This window comes from Sebastes umbrosus, chromosome 15 (assembly GCF_015220745.1).
Source record: "Sebastes umbrosus isolate fSebUmb1 chromosome 15, fSebUmb1.pri, whole genome shotgun sequence".
Lineage (NCBI taxonomy): Eukaryota > Metazoa > Chordata > Actinopteri > Perciformes > Sebastidae > Sebastes > Sebastes umbrosus.
Window position 1 is genome coordinate 14,015,831 of NC_051283.1, and position 17,371 is coordinate 14,033,201.

The window sequence follows — 17,371 nt, forward strand, 5'->3', positions numbered from 1 at the left end:
AATTGTTGGAGGAGTTTTTGTGCAGTTAAAAGTTTCCAACCAAGTTCAATTCATCCATCCATCCATTATCTGTAACTGCTTATCCTACCCAGACTATCGCAGTGCTGACACATAGAGACAGACAACCATTCACGCTCATTCACACCTACGGGCAATTTAGAGTCAACAATAAGCCTAACCTGCATGTCTTTGGACTGTGGGAGGAAACCGGAGAACCCCGGAGAAAACCCACGCTAACACGGGGAGAACATGCCATCTCCACACAGAAGGACCCCAAGCCGGGTTTGAACCTACGAACCTCTTGCTGTGCTGCAAGTCATGTTTTCATTTTTTGTTGTTGTTGTTGTAATATAGATTACATTCGATTGCATAATCATATAAATAAACCTTCAGAGACACTGCTCATCAACTGATCACTTTACTGTCAGCATCTCAACAAAAGGTAAAATTGGCAAATTCAGAACAATACTGAAAGACATTCAATCATTTGAGAAAATAGCGCTATATATGACAAGAGACATCATCTAAAAATACGCACTGTGTATTGTATAACTGAACATCAAGCATGCTTTGCATTTACACAAAATCTTAAATGGAACCAAAGTGAGTTTTTCATCGATATGAAGTATTTAAACATTATCTTAAAAATGAGTATAGTGACTTTGGTTTAAACAGAAGCACTGGAAGGAGTAAATCTTTACCGTGTATAAATTATCTCTTTATTTCGAAAATGGTGTGAACTTTTCCTCCAGTATCATACCACCAGCATGTCAGCTGGGGGAGGCTTTAAAGGAATCTGGCCTAGAGTGAACCTCTTAGCCTTGAACTGATTCAGTTCCTCTGGAGTCATATCGCTCTGCTGCGAAAACAGACTGTCCGATGCCCCGCCGGCAGACCCGGCTCCTGCTGCAGGTGGAGCGGCGGTCGTCGCAAACCCTCCACTTGCCTGTCCAAACATACCGCCGCTTCCTGCTGCAGCCGGTGCTCCGGTGCCGAAACCGCTCCCGAATCCTCCGCCGGTGTCTGGTGTCGAGGAGAAACTGAACCCCGATGCAGAGCCAAATCCTGAAGCGGCTGCTGGCTTGTTGGTGGCCGGATCAGCAAAGGAGAAAGAAGAAACAGAAGAAGGGGAGGAACCGAACCCAGAAGGAGGTTGTGTCGGAGCCGCTAAGGCACTGCCAAAACCTGAGGAGGTGGAGGACGGTGCCGGTGGGGAACCAAATCCACCACTAGGAGCAGCAAAGCTGAAAGTGCCGGCCTGGGCTGGTGCTGGGGCTCCAAAGCCTACATGGTCAGAAAGATTTAGATTTAAGACACGAGCCATGGCTAGTATGGATTTGATTATTCAGACAGGACATTGTAGTAAAAGCATCTGCTCAAGCACTGTATTCATAAGAAATGAGAGATACTTTAACCCCCTGAGACCCACGTAGACCAGTTTTTGTCTTTTTTAGGTGGGTACAGGGGGTCTTTAGAGGGAGATAGCAGGTCAACAGTAGATGTCAAATAGAAGTGGTGTATATCGTCTGAAAACTGGGAACCTGAAGATTAATTTGAACTGCTCAGAAACCATGTTATTGTCAATATATCAAGGAAAGACATCCATCCTCTGAATGTCCTAGGTCCCTAGTTTGTAGTTGTAAAGTTTCATAATGCTGTGATTATCCTAGAGGTCACCATAGGTCATTTTATACAGTGAGGTCAAGTTTCAAAAGATGGTCTCACTACAATGAAACGGCTACTATGGGGACTAACATTATCACACATGAATACAATTGGTCAAAAGGTAACAAAATCCACCTACAAGCGTCTCTAAAGCTCACTATTTAACACATATCTAATATATAATATAATATATATGCTTCAATCCTCTACTGTTACAATAAATAAAACGTCTTCACCTTTGCTTTCCAAGCTGGATGTAGAGGATCCAAATCCAGTCGCTGTAGCTGAACCAAAGCCACCTGAAGATGCCTGAGGTGCTGGGCTGTTTATCTCTGCAAGCTGCAACGGAAAGTAAATATCAAAACATGTTTACTGTATTTTTTTTTTTTTAAATCCTTCACAAAAATAGATGGGAGTACTGTTACAGTAACTGTGTGTGTATGTGTGTCTCACCAAAGCTGCGCGGGTGGCTGGATTCATAACCTTCAGTTCCTGGACTCTGCTTCTCCACTGGTTGAGCAACTGATTGATACCATTAACCTAAACACATGAAACACAGGAGTTTCTTAATGAAGAAAGGAGGTTATACGTTTCACAATTCACAATTCCCGCATCTATAAAACCCTCTTACACATTTTAGACAACACACATGACTAATTCAAGATCTAACATTAAGACATCACCTCTCATCTTTACTGAGAGGAATATTTGTATCCATGCAGAAGAGCCTCTTCAGAAATACATAGAAGAAGGTACCCTCTTGAAGACAAATATCAGGAATGACATTAATGCGTGACACTACACTTACATAGCTCTGCAGATCTCCTGAAGCTCTCGTGGAGTAATACTCCAGCCTGAGCTCTTCTGGAGAGAGATCGGAGAAACCTGTCGACAAGAAATATCCAACATGATCATGTCTAGTGTCTACAGATAACAACAGAAATCATGTATTTAAATGTGTATTTGATACAGACCAGATAGAGGTGACTTGTGGTTAGAATAGCATGAGAAGCCCCACTGCCCTGAACTCTCCCAACTCTCCATGTCCACCTGAATGATCTCCCTGAGTGACCATGAGACAGACATCACATGAATTAATTCCTTATGACGACATTTGTTTTAATGCTGCACAACTTTTTAAAAGAACAAGCAGACTCACACTTTTTTGTCATCCGTGTCTTCCTCACCAGCTGGCACCTGCTGTCCTCCTCTTCCTCCCCTGTCAAAGGTACTGGGAGTAGCAGGCGTTGAAAATCTGTTTTGACCGGAGAAGCTGTATTCGGAGCTCTTCACGTTCTCTCTTCTCCCTCCACCTCCTCCTCCTCCTCCTCCACCTCCTCGGCCCCAGTCATTCCCTCCTCCTCGGCCCCAGTCATTTCCACCTCCTCCTCCTCCTCCTGCTCCTGCTCTACCCCAGTCAGCTCCTCCGCTGCCTCCTCCTCCTCCTCCTCCTCTACCCCAGTCAGCTCCTCCGCTGCCTCCTCCTCCTCCTCCTGCTGCTCTACCCCAGTCAGCTCCTCCGCTTCCTCCTCCTCCTCGACCCCACTCCTCAGTTCCATGAGAGGAGAAAGATGAAGGCTGGATATAGCCTCCTTTTTGCTGGGAAGGATTCACCCAAACTCTGTTTCCAAACCCTGAAACAAACATGCACACCAATACCGGTTAATGATGAGAGAAGAAAGGGCTGATGTTAAACCATTACAATCATCAGGGTCCGGGGGCGGCAGCCCATTATGAGAAGGGATGACCCGCAGTGGAAGGTCTGGGGGCAGCCCAAGGCAATGACACCCATGAGAAAAAGATAAGACAAATAAATACAAGAAGGAAAGGAGAAAAGATGAAAGTATTAAAATAAGATAAGATAAGATAAGATATTCCTTTATTAGTCCGGCAGTGGGGGAATTTGCAGTGTACAGCAGCAAAGGGGAAGCAAAAAACAAGATGCATCAGCTAACACAGTAAAAAAAAAGAAACAAAATATGAACCATTTAAATAGAAGGAAGTATAAAAAAAGGAGCAGTATATACAGTATTGATAATAAATAGACTATTAACAAAATTGCACAAGTGGAAAATTATATTGCACAGTGAGAATTGATGAAATTGCACCTGAAAATATCAGGTTATTGTCAGTATTTGGTGTGTAAGTGGTCTACTGGGAGCAGTGCTGGTTGTGGAGTCTGACAGCTGCAGGAAGAAAGGACCTGCTAAAGCGCTCCTTCACACACTTGATATGGTATTTTAATGCAGGGTAATACAAATACAAACATAAGATCATGGACTGACTGTAAAAAGTGTGGTTTCCGATCGGAGTGACTGCTGACTGAACAAATAAGGCACAGGATTAATGAAACCTGGTTGTTAGCCCGGGCTGGAGCAGGCTAGCTGCACAGGATGAATCTCCATGGAAACTGATGTGCCTCTGTTTTCATGGCAACGAGTCAAGGCTAAACTGAGCAGGATAACTGGCAGCTTTAATCCTCATATCTAGGTTTTGTGGAACAGGCCTCAGCTTCATGAACATATTGACACGTTTTAAGGTTAGCTAGCTAATATATTAGTTACCTCCTCCTCCTCCTCCTCCTCTGGGCTGCTGCTGAGCAGAGGAACGGCTGTAGTTGTTGTTGTATCCTCCACCTCCTCCTCTACTTCCTCCCGTCGGGTGTTCATTCCAACATTTGTCTCCGTACCGACAGCGGCCCTGGAGGAAGAAGTTGCACACTGTCATGTCTACACGGTGCTGGTTGTGTCAGATGAAGCGTTTCTTCTCTGAGTATCGCTCCGTCGCGCTTCGCAATGTTTTCGTGCGACTCACTATCTGGTGTCGCAGGAGATTTACGTCATTGCTCACTGTTTTTTTTCCCATAGTGACGAACAGCGACACCACGTGGTCGTTTGTTGTTTTGTTTTAGTTTTTCTTTTCATTGAAGAAAATTCATTTACAAACATTAAGGCATTGTAATCTAAACTCAATACTTCTAACATACAAGGCACAATTGGATAGGAATGATAAAAACATATATATAATAACAAAAATAAAAGAGGGTAGAAAATAATTAAAGGAACAAAAAAATAAATGCATAAATAAATAAATAATAATAAGACTGCACTCTTCCATTGTAGCTCTAGGAGTCATCATCATATAAAGGATAGGAAAGATAACTTAAATTATAAAAAAATAATATAATAACAAAAATAAAAGAGGGTAGAAAATAATTAAAGGAACAAAAAAAGAAATGCATAAATAAATAAATAGATAATAATAAGACTGCACTCTTCAATTGTAGCTCTAGGAGTCATCATCATATAAAGGATAGGAAAGATAACTTAAATTATAAAAAATAATATAATAACAAAAATAAAAGAGGGTAGAAAATAACTAAAGGAACAAAAAAAGAAATGCATAAATAAATAAATAAATAATAATAAGACTGCACTCTTCCATAGTAGCTCTAGGAGTCATCATCATATAAAGGATAGGAAAGATAACTTAAATTATAAAAAATAATATAATAACAAATATAAAAGAGGGTAGAAAATAATTAAAGGAACAAAAAAAGAAATGCATAAATACATAAATAAATAATAATAAGACTGCACTCTTCCATAGTAGCTCTAGGAGTCATCATCATATAAAGGATAGAAAAGATAACTTAAATTATAAAAAATAATATAATGACAAAAATAAAAGAGAGTAGAAAATAATTAAAGGAACAAAAAAATAAATGTATAAATAAATAAATAATAATAAGACTGCACTCTTCCATAGTAGCTCTAGGGGTCATCATCATATATGTTCAGTTCTTCATAAGCTCTGAGGAGAGACTTTGCATGTTGTCCTTTCATTAGTCTTAAAGCACTGAGATGATTGTCCACAAGGTCCCTTTTGAAAAAGGTAAATAGGGGTTTCTTTTTTCCTCCATTTGGATGCATGGATGAAAAAAATTGCCAGCAGTATCAGATTGTTCAATATCAAGTCACTCTTAATTTCCTTCATGTTAATACCAAACACAATATTTTCTCTTGTGAGAGGGGTAAGTAGTTGGATTTTGGTTGATAGCCAGTCCTGCAAATCTTAATATAATATAAATACATAACTCAAGTAAAGACATGAAAATGGGAGCACAACTCACCGTTTCACTAGCCTTTTTGTTTTTTGCTGAAGTCTTAATATGTAGTTCCATTTCTTTCTTGAAAAGTACAGGTTTAACTCTCACACATTTATATTTATGAATGTAAAAATATGCGACAATGATAACGGGATTGATAAGAAAATACTCTCTCTCATATATTATAAAAAATATATAAAAAAACAACAACTAAAAAATCAAGTAAAAGTTCAAAGTCACAGATAATATTTTTCAAGATAAACCTACAAATATCTTGCCACAGTTTATGTGGAGGTGTACATTTCCAGAACAGATGGATAATAGTTTCAGTACGTGTTTTTCACACAAGGCACAATTTAAAACAATATATATTTTTTAATTTAACAATAAAGCTCCTTTGACCATAATGTTTTCAGGAACAGGGATTTAGTTACATCAGATCATAAATGTATCAAAGGTCATACTTCACACCGCAGACGATACAAAATGTGGCAGCGTATACATCAGGTACTTTTTGTATTTGCATCCAGTCCAAGACTTCTCTATTTTATCAAGAAGGGGAAAGATATCTTAAAATAGGCTTAGTACTAGGCAGTACTGACGTGTTTGAGCATAAAGATCCTGCATGCCCACACGTGTTTGCAATTATTCTGGCTGACTAGACTCACACTCAACTGTGAGATTTCCAACACATTTTTTAATTAATCACATTTTTCCAAACCAAGGGCCCCTATGGGGGTCTGAGGCAGTGGGAGAGTTGCCCTCTTCGCCTGGTTGGTAATCCAGCCTTGCTGGCTAAAGTGTACCAAATGAACGAATACCGGAAAAATTAACTGGTACCTGAGTGCATAAACTAAGAATAAAATAGTGTGAGTTGTCCCACCCTAACAGGTGCAGCAACAGCGAATCTCTCATGGTCTGTGAACACATACACACACTGAACTGAGAAAAGGACTAATCAGCCGTAAGGGAAAACACCGTTATGGGTGTACAATGTATAAGCATAGTGCATACACACCCTTGTACAGAGGTGAGTATGGTATGTCTGGTATATAGCCTATCATAAAAATAAACTCTCTCAGACTTGTTGCTCATTACTAATTGAATCTAATTTCACATTATGCATGACAATGGATATGTTGAAAATATCAGACAAAAGCTGTTGGGGATCTTAGTCATAACAATATAAATCTTAAAAAATAAGAAAGATTTTCCAAGAAAAATAAAATTAAAGTTTAATAGTTTGTAGCTTTTCCACACAGATTACAGGGATGGATCTCAAAAGTAAACATTCTCTGTAAATACTTCCAAGAAAAATTAATACAATTCTTAATTTTGCATCACATTTCTTCATCTTTGGGAAATACTGTTCATGCAATATAAAACACTTTATTTGCCATTTCTGTAAGACAAAATGATACACTTCAATAGAACAATGACACAGACAGAGACCTAAATGTAAAGATTTTTCAAAATGTATTAGAATAAAGTAAACATGTTTTTTTTTCCAATGAACAATAAATTAGAGTGTTAATGGACAAATGGCTTCATAAAACTTTGAAATATGAAATATGAAAACATCAATACGGCATTTTAATATAATGTAGTTTTTTGGTATCTAAAGACAGTATTTCAGGGAATGTTAAATATAAAGTTTTCTTGATAAATAAAATAGCTTCATAGAAAATCCGGAGGAGCAGAAGCAGCAATACAATGAAGTCTCATCAATAAAAAATAGGCATGCAACACTGTTTTCAGCATACTGTATAAATTAATAAATGTTTTCAATTTTCTTGTTAATTGAAAAACTGTGAGCGTTTTTTTAGTTTAATCCCAAAGGTATTTTTAGTAGATCCAGTGAATCTGGGGGTCACTGAATTATCTCGACCCATTGATGAACAAGATGTTTTTATAGTGAGCTAGAAAAGGTATAAATAAAAATAATAATACTGGATTCATACAAAGCAATAATAATTTGTACGACAAATTTATGTAAGGTGCCTGATCAAGTACAAATCTCTTTACTAGCTATAAAAGAGTGAGACACGTTGATGAACAATCTAAGAGCTGCAGGTATAAGAAATCATCATATAAAATATATATATTTCTTTTTCATACAAAAATATGAACGCTAAGTAATAAAAATATATATAGGAAAAATAATATAATAATAGTAATATCTGTATGACACTGTAAACATTTTTAAAATATAAATTAATATCGTTTATAGTGTCAACAATATTAATTTATAATTAAAAAATCAATAATAATAATATAAAGATGTTATGCTTATCTTGGTTCAAATAAACTTCACAATAAAGAAAGAAATGGAGAGAATACAATCCACGAAAAAGAAAAGAAAAGTGCACATGTAGACATTACTACTACTACTATTGCTCTTTGGACAGCAGGGACAATCCCTGTATGCTGAGACTGAGGACCAGCGGGAGGACTCCTGCTTTATTTCCTGTCTCCGTCCACAGCCTGTCGCCGTCTCGCTTCAGCGTCACACTGATGGAGCTGAGCAGCTGCTCTGCCAGCTGGAAGGCCTGGTTGTCCTGCAGGGGGACGGGGAGACACTGGACGGAGAGAGGCTCGCAGTTCTTCTTTAACCTGCACATCTGGGGAGATAGATATAGATAAATGGATGGATAGATTGATAAAAAAAAAGATAAATGGCTCTTTATTGCAAAGTCATAAGGCTTGAATCTTACTTTTCTTAAAGGAATAGTTGGACATTTTGGGCAATACGCTTATTCGCTGTCTTCCCGAGAGTGAGATGAGAAGATTAATAGTTCTTTCCGTACTGTGTACAGTATTAATCTTCTCATCTAACTCTCGACAAGAAATCAAATAAGCGTATTTCCCAAAATGTCCGACTATTCCTTTAAAACATTTTTTTTAAATCTGCCAAGCAAATGTAAATTTCAAGATAATTTTTTTTTTTAATTTTATACTTAATAATTAATTATTTAATTTAATTTTAATGATTACAAAAATTCAAATAATTGACACTTTTTGCACTGATAAAATCAAATATTATTATTATTATTTTTATTATTATTATTAATAATAATAATAATAATAATAATAATAATAATAATAAATAATGATAAATAATAACAAGTTAACTAACCAGTGTGTCGAAGGCCTCCAGAAAATCAGGACGGCTCTCGCTCAAGAGGCTCAGAGTTTCATCAGGCAACTCTACAAAAGCAATACACACAAAACACAACAAGGTTAAACTGTCAAAAACAAATTCTTGGCCTTGTTTTGCTCAAAGCACTTAAAGGGAAATGTTTACAGGCCTCTTTAGTCTGGGGTTGGCACTAACCTTCCATGGCACTGACCAACAGGTGAGCTGCATTCAGGTGGGCAGGGACACCAGACTGGCTGTCCTCAGCATCACTGTCTGTGCCGGGTCGGTCCAGTATGGCTGACAAGGATTTCCTCTGACTCTCCGACAGCTCCTCATGCTCGGCCATATCGACTGTTTCACTACTGCACAACTGCTCCAGCTAACAGAGAGGAGGGAAAATGGAGAAAATGTAAAAAAAAAAAAAAGAAAAGAGGAATGGTAGTTCAAACTAGCATAGAGGTGTCACAGACCTTTGCCTCTAGATACTGTCTTTAAATGAAATAAACTGGTTTCAGGAGACTGTGTCCTATTAGCCACATGTGCCCTGTAGAGATGAGCCCAAACCGACTCGTGGTCACCACAAACCTAGTGTATTGGTGTTGGGGTCGTGTCAGTGTATCACTCACCAAATCCTCCATATATGACAGAGCAGTTCTGTCCTTCAGAGTCTCTTGGAGGGTCTTGAACAAGGCACATCGAGTTGACTGGGGGAGCTCGGCCAGAGGAGAAAGGTCCATCTCCTGTGATCCTGTAAGAGACCGGGAGATACTGCATCAGATTTGAATTTGGCTGGTGCGAGCCTCAGTGATCCACCTTTGATATGATGGATGCACTATAGTTTGATGTGTTTAAGAGGAGGTTTTTGCTCATAACTCCAAATTAAACTTGATTTGAAATTTGAAATCCAATGTATCAACACGTCCATCCATATAATTCAACCACCAAACTTGGCATATGAATATGAATACACATATACAGTACATATACCCATGGAGTGTCAAGCTGTCTACACTACAGCGCCCGACATCCGCTTCTGCTCCTGTCATAATTACTACGGTCACTAGAAGTCGCTATCGTGTTCTTTTATAGCTTCTTTCGTTGATCTACCATGTGAATAGATGATAAAACCTACTATTGGTTGCAGCAGGGCCCTACTGACCCATATCGATGGGGCTTATAACCACATATAACACCAATTTCATAGGCTGATAACAGTCTAACTGGCTGCGCCCTGTTTGACTTTGTTTTAGTTTTTACTTTCAGTTGGGAACAACTGATATGTTAGTTTACAGCTGAATGGATGAGTTGGACAGGGTTGTACTACACTGTCATTTGGAAATCTGAGAATGGAAAGCTGACTATTTGGCAAAATTATGGTGTACGTTACTGTTAATGACAGATTAATAAATCCCACTGAGCAACATATCTTAATATTGTCTTCAAAGTTGCAATAATTTCATGTTGATATGTATTAAAGATAGTTTGCTCACAAACAAAAAGAAAAATGGAGAGTGTAAATAACCATCATAGTTATTTACCATTAATGGTTAACTGGCCAAATGTGTGAATTAATGGACACAAACCATTTTGCAGTGCACTCAAAGGTACTTTCTCCGGAACCTTCTCACCGTTGCACTTGCCGTCCACCACATTCAAGGAATCATGGGATGGCCAGGACGTAGGCGTGTCTGCCTCAATGCCTCCTATTGTACCCGGTTGTAGACATATATCTGAAAATACACACACAACAACATAGATAACACGGGTACGGTAAAATGGATGAATGCGCCCACCGGTGCACAAACATATACTAAAGACACAATCAAGACACATCTTTCAACATCAGCCTGTGGGGTGCTAAAATGATCAACTAATTGCTATTACTATTAAAGGGACTGTTTGTAACTTTTTACAGGTATAAATCTACCAGGTAGGTGTCCCATGCGCGCTTGCATATGCGCGCTCGCGTGTGGCTACACTGTTCAGACCGCTCCTCTGCCTGCTTTTCTTCACTCACACAACGCGCGCGTTCTCGCTCCACCTCACGTTCATGCGCACACACTGCAGAAGAGTTAATTTAGCTCTGAGAATATCTAATGAATGTACATTGGACGTTTGAGCAGAAATAAATCCTGCACCTCCTCCAGACCAACAGAGGTTCTCTGTGTCTTTGAAGTGACAGGGCTCCGCAGGGCTCGTCTCTGACCGGGTGCCGGTGTCTCTCTGTTCACTCCAGCTGCGGTCGGGAGACGATAACGTTTCTCTTCGTGACTCGTGACTCACACTTTCCCCCCTAGAAATTTTTTTTTTTTACCACATATCAATCCGATACACGTCACCGATAAAACTCACCATAATGTCCATTCTTTTTAATCTCCAGTTCCAGGATGCTGTACGCGATGACTGTACCAGAGGGGATCTCCAAGGAAACATCACTGTCTGACTCAATGTCGTTGCTGTCCTTCACACAAACCTGTGAATACACGTCATTTATATACACACGCACACTGTAAGAATTTTTTTTTTGTATGTTTTATTAAATTCCCGAAAACACACGACTCAACTCCACCCACACCCACCTTCACAGAGTTCGCCAGCATGCCCAGCAGCCCGAGGATCCCCTGAAAGGTGCACTGCTCCTTCTTCGTCTGGGTGACGGAGCAAGAGTTGGTGGTGAGGATCCTCTCCTTCACCACTGCCAGCACATCAGCTCGCTTCTCCAGCTGCTTCACCAACGGGTTCTGCATGTCCACCAGCCTGACGCACAGGGAAACTGTTTTTATCATTATCAGCCAGCTATGAGTGTATTCTAGGGCTGTCAAAGTTAATGCGATTAACGCAAATTCATTTAAACGCCACTAATTTCTTTAGCACATTAACACAACTTGCGATTTTTAGCTGATTGATGATTTGAGCATATTTATTATGCTAAATGCAGTACCTGTGAGGGTTTCTGGACAATATTTGTCATTGTTTTGTGTTGTTATTTGATTTCCAATAATAAATATATCCACACATTTGCATAAAACAAACATATTTGTCCATTCCCATATTGATAAGAGTATTAAATGCTTGACAAATCTCCCTTTACGGTACATTTTGAACACATAAAAAATGTGTGATTGATATGCAATTAATCACGATTAACTATACACAATCATATGATTAATCACGATTAAATATTTTAATCGATTGACAGCCCTAGTGCATTCACATTAGAAGCAGATATCCAAATCACAAGAGCCAGGACAGATCCAGTGTATTTAAGTAAGATGACACTAATGATCTCTGTGCTCTGCATGTCACTGGTCTGAGGTGTCAAATGTCTGATGTCTAACTACATTTATAGAGTATCCAGCTCATTAAAAATTAAGTCATCACCCTGTCACCTTCTGCTGACTAGTAACAACGTGCAAAAGGGAATTATTTAACACCTGAGGCTGGAGTCTCGTAACAGCTTCTTCACATCCAGTTCCTCTTTCTTCAGCTCGCCGAAGCACGACTGGAGCTTGGAAGAGCCCCGTCCCTCTAGTGAGACGCTGACGGAGCCAGCCTCGGTTTCCAGCTTCCCAGAGAGTTTGTCACTGAACGTCCCCTTGTAGGTCAGGAAGGGTTTCTCGGACACTCCTGACAAAACACGTGTGGTGTGAACATAAATATAGATGTACGTGGGGGAAAATAAAATATGACATTCATATGGCTTGAGCAATTTCTATTCATTTGGCATCATGTGCACACCTACAGTACATAGAAGGGTTATAGTCCTCTTGTCCCCACAAACTGTCTCCTTACTCTTTATTATACTTTAATTTATCCCTATCTTTCATATTGTTTTTTGCCTCTTCCTGCACTGTGTATATATTTTTTTTTTTTTTTTTTTTTTTTTTACGTTGAATGTTGTCTAAATTTGTGCAAAATAAATAAACATAAACATACCTGGACTGAGCACCTTGTCGCCTTGCAGCAGGTCGCTGAGGGTGAAATCCGTTGGCTGGTACTTGGGGCTCTGCCAGAACCAGTTGCGGTTGCGTTTGACGACCAGTGCCATGGAGACCAGTTTTTGTGAGTCGTTCACTCTGGACACGTGGATGAGGCTTCCTTCAGGGTCAATCTGGCGGAGGAAGTTGGCAGTGGCTTTGGAAAACATGGCTTCTGCTGCAGACGGCTGGACGAAGAGGAGAGAATAGAAACTAGAAAGCACAGAGAGCAAAGACAAGATCTCTGGGGCAGTGCTTTTACCCAACTACTAAACCACTAAGGGTGATTTCCATTTGCTATTCTCCCCGGTTTTCCCCTCTAGATAGTTTCGAGAAGTCCCGGAAGCCAAGAAGAGTCTGTGTGGGTGTTTATGGGTCCATGTACCCCCACACGACTCTGCAATTGGCAGTGACATATAAGGCATAAAGGAAGTCTCCTGGATATTGTCAGTGACCACAAACACAGGCGTGCACATAAACACACACCCTGGCTCGCTAATCCTACCGGCTCAGCTTTCATAGCTTAAATATTTAAAGTAATCAGGCGTGAGGAAGAGTTGTGCTGCGAGGGAAGCGAGAGAGAGAAGGAATAGAAGAAAGTTTGAGCCTGTTGGTTTGAGAAATGTTCAAACCAAAAGAACGCAGCACTGGCTGGAGGACAGAGAAAGAGGCCAGTTAGGGAGATGAATATAAAACAGGGGAGAGCTCAGACCTCCTACGTGGAGGTTTTTCCCCTGACTTAAATCAAGAACGCCATCATCTTCCCCCAAACAAACTCCTCGTGACTTGAAATGCTTTCAGTGTGTTGAGTCATTTGCTCTAAATGATTAAAGAGTTGTTGTTACGTCAGTGGGAACCTTTACCTAACCCACAAACTCCAATCCCAAAAGCTCAAATATGCTGTTTCTAAATAATTGATGTTTCTTTCTAGTGTGATCTGCACCAAGAAAACAAGAGAGACAAAAATACATAATAATAGGAATAACCTTTAACATGTGACTAAATTCTACATTCTGACTAAACATATACTTCTTCAGGTGGTTATGGTGACATAGAGTAACGATTCACCAGGGTCGGGCTATGTGTGAGCAAATGTATAGCAGTCATGTAAGGTAAATATATAATGCTTAATAATACTTTTTTTTTTTTAAAGTGTTATCAATGCTTATCTATAAAAGGTAGACTATATATAGAGTAGAAAAAAGTAAAATTTTTCATAAAAAATATTTGCCAATATAAACATTTGGTAAAGAAAAATTCAGTGATTAAAGCTGCAGTGGGTAGAAATGGAGCAAATATGATTAAAAAAAAGTTATGTTTTTAGTTATGTTTGTACGGTCACTATATCCTGACAGTGGTGCAGGAGACAGGTTATCTGAAATAAAAAAAATCATGTGCCTCTGTGTCCTCCGGTGGTCCTGATGGCATCTGCAAGATTTCTCAGACCGGAGGAAAACAACCAATCAGAGCGGAGCTGGAGTCTGCCGTCTCTGAGCAGCTGTCAATCACTCGCCAACTCCGATCAGACGGTCAAACTAGGCAGCGCTGATCAAATATGAATCAATATTCTGTTACTGTAATGCCTATTTCTCTCCTCAAATGTTTTCAGAAACATCTCGTAGTGCACTGTTTAGCTGTAAAATGAGAAAGTTTCTCTCTTACTGAAATGACCTGTGATTGGTCAAAGTCTCCCGTCACAAGCTAGATTTTTTAAAGCCTGAAAACAGAACCATGAGGAGTCGCAGAAATCTAGTTTTCTCTCAGAACACTTGTATTACAATATGCTGAAAGGTTATTATGGAATTTTTGCCCAATGATGCCAAAAATATTCTGCTTACTGCAGGTTTAAATCCCTTCAGTGGCAAATCACCACAAAGCAAACAACCCACAAAATGTATACCTTTTTTTTTTTTAAAGTATCATCAATGCTTATGTATATAAAAAGTACATATAAAAAGATATAATATAATATAAAGAAATTTCCCATAAACAGTTTTTGCCAATACAAACCGTTGGTAAAGAAAAAATAATCAGTGCACTGTAAACAATTGCTGTTAATTCACAGCAGGATTTCAACAGTATTAACCTGGTATTGCTAAAAACAGTGCTTTACTGTTAATACAAAAGAAAACCTGTTAAATTACACTCATAGGCTTTGGTTTTTTAACTGAACTATAATGCATTCTTAAAGAACAGCACTTTACTGCTGGTCAACTGTCTAAAGTATCATAAGTAACAGTTTCATGCAGTATTTCTTGAATTCTGGGACCTGATCTGCACATGTAAGGCTTGTACATTGTACATGATTGGAAAATCAGTGAATTAGCTCTGTTCTTCACTCACATGTTGTTATGGTTTGCATTCTGTGCTTGTAGCCAGCTATAGACAGACATTTGGGGAAAAGTGTCAACAAGTCTATTATAGCCTTTAATTGTATTTAGTATGACTATTCCTATGTCTGTAACCTGCTAAGTCTATTCATCTAGGCAAAAAAATTATGTTTATTAAAATGTATGTAAAAAATACAACCTAAATAGTGCATTAAAACAAATCAGTAAGATAATGTAAAAGGAAGGTGAAAAACAGCTATATAATGTATCTTTAAACAATAAATTAACTGTAAAATACTGTGAAATTAATAAAAAAAAACTGTACTTTTCCTTAACAGTACAAAGCTGTACATTTTAGCAACAGTATAATTTTAATTTTACAGCAACATAAAGGCAACCCTGCTGCCAGTTCTTTACTGTTATTTTACTGGGAAATTCTTAACAGTGTACATATAAAGTAAAAGAAATAATAATAATAAATCAGTTGTTAATGTCAGGACACTTAATGTCAGGCACTTGCACGTGTGCCAGCGCGCGCGTGTGTATTTCCCGGCAGTCCACTTATTCTAGTCTAGAGAGCTGCGCGTGCTTGCACGGTGAGATCAGCATGCGCACGAGCCTTAAGGACGCATGACTTGGATTATGAGCGTGAAATCAAAAATAAATGTAGCAGAGATCACGGAAAATCAGCTTCTGACTGGGAAATTAAACATAAATCATAAGAAAAAAAAGACCACTGGTTATCTCAAGTAGACTGGACTGAGAATAGAGTCCTGTTGTTGTTTTTCTGTCTCCCAAAAACACAGATAAATTACTCATTTATAAATGTATCTTACCTTAAATTAGTTCATAAACAACTCTATACGAGTTGGTGTATGTTCAGAGCTCCGGTCCGTCCAGTTGTCACTCCTGGAATGTCACCGATGCTGCCATGCGTAAAAGTAGACCCAAAGTGTCCAAGCGCGCAGCAAAGTAGTCTTCTGGGTGTACTTATGACACCCTTTGCAGTGTTATTACACAACTATAACAGGCTGTAAAAGGAATCACTGATAGCAGCAGTGTTCGGTCAGAGCTGTGGCTGAATGGTGGCAGAGAGGTTGACTGTATACAGTTATCCACTTCACAGAGGAGAGTACACACACACACCGCTTCCTCCTCCCACACGCCCACTGGAGAGTTAATTATGATCATATGAACTCTGGTATGTGTGTGTGTGTGTGTGTGTGTGTGTGTGTGTTCTTGTATACCTATCTTTGTGAGGACCAATTTGAGTTTTAGAACCTTCAGAATGAGGACATTTTGGCCGGTCCTCTCTTTGGGGACAGACCTTCAAAGGCCTGTTTGAGGGTTCAAACTTGGTTTTAAGGTCCAGGTTAGAATTATGTTTAGGTTAGGGTTAGTGTAAGGGTTGGGGTCATGCATTTAGCTGTGATGGTTAAGATTGGGGTAAGGGGCTAAGGAATGCATTATGTCAATAAGTGTCCTCACAAAGATAGAAGTACACGGCTGTGTGTGAGGGTGTGTGTGGGGGTGTTTCAGGACATGAGCAGACTTGCCTCTTTGGGTTTTCAAAATAAATTAAGAGTGGAAATACTTGCAAATCGTGTCATATTGGTACACTCATACCATCTTGCTGCTAAAACTGATGGTTTGTAAGTAGGACAGTAGTCGTGGTTATGCCACCAGATAGACCCACATCCTGTAATGGGAAACTCCTCTAGTGAAGGATCTGGTGAAAAGTTCAAACTTTTCTACAAATGACTAAGAAGTCCGTTCTTATTGCCAGGACGTAAAAAAACGATGCTTTGTCACAGCTGTCGGATATCAGCGCACAAGGTACCCTTTAGCTGCGGTATGAAATGCACCGGGCTTTCCATTAACCAGAATAATAAATAAACAATATTAAACGCTCAGGGGAAGTGTTGTGGTGACGTAGTTTAAAGCGCGAAAGAGACACACCAGGTGGATGGAAGGAGAGATGGATAGATCCGACAAACACAAGGCTTTCATCCAGGAGACTGCTGTCCGTGTCCCGTTACATGAGTTGTTCATTTGTGTACACAATGATCAGTGTCATTTTCACTGTACAAACAGTAGTTTTAAGCCAAACCATGTTGTTTTTTTCCTTAACCTAACTAAGTAGTTTTGTTGC

General features: G+C 39.2%; 2 protein-coding genes across 3 annotated transcripts; both read right to left on the bottom strand.

The window, feature by feature from the left end:
- Positions 1–402: 402 nt before the first annotated feature.
- Positions 403–4,492, bottom strand: nup42 (nucleoporin 42). Its single transcript, XM_037795921.1, has 7 exons — positions 4,230–4,492; positions 2,825–3,299; positions 2,640–2,728; positions 2,474–2,550; positions 2,119–2,205; positions 1,902–2,004; positions 403–1,284 (listed from the first exon to the last, which is right to left on the bottom strand). The coding sequence occupies exons 1-7, from the start codon at positions 4,390–4,392 to the stop codon at positions 755–757; spliced, it is 1,524 nt and encodes a 507-aa protein (XP_037651849.1). The 5' UTR covers positions 4,393–4,492; the 3' UTR covers positions 403–754.
- Positions 4,493–7,989: 3,497 nt separating this feature from the next.
- On the bottom strand, positions 7,990–16,358 carry LOC119502666 (gasdermin-E-like). Of its 2 annotated transcripts, none has more exons than XM_037793735.1 (10): positions 16,056–16,358; positions 12,849–13,077; positions 12,347–12,539; positions 11,492–11,669; positions 11,265–11,385; positions 10,541–10,642; positions 9,539–9,660; positions 9,108–9,291; positions 8,910–8,980; positions 7,990–8,394 (listed from the first exon to the last, which is right to left on the bottom strand). In XM_037793735.1, exons 2-10 carry the CDS (start codon positions 13,057–13,059, stop codon positions 8,164–8,166), a joined length of 1,413 nt encoding a protein of 470 aa, XP_037649663.1. In that variant the 5' UTR covers positions 13,060–13,077; positions 16,056–16,358; the 3' UTR covers positions 7,990–8,163. The 2 variants fall into 2 exon arrangements, with proteins under 2 accessions (XP_037649663.1, XP_037649662.1); XM_037793734.1 differs by having other exon boundaries at positions 12,849–13,102; positions 16,056–16,357.
- Between the last annotated feature and the right edge of the window lie 1,013 nt (positions 16,359–17,371).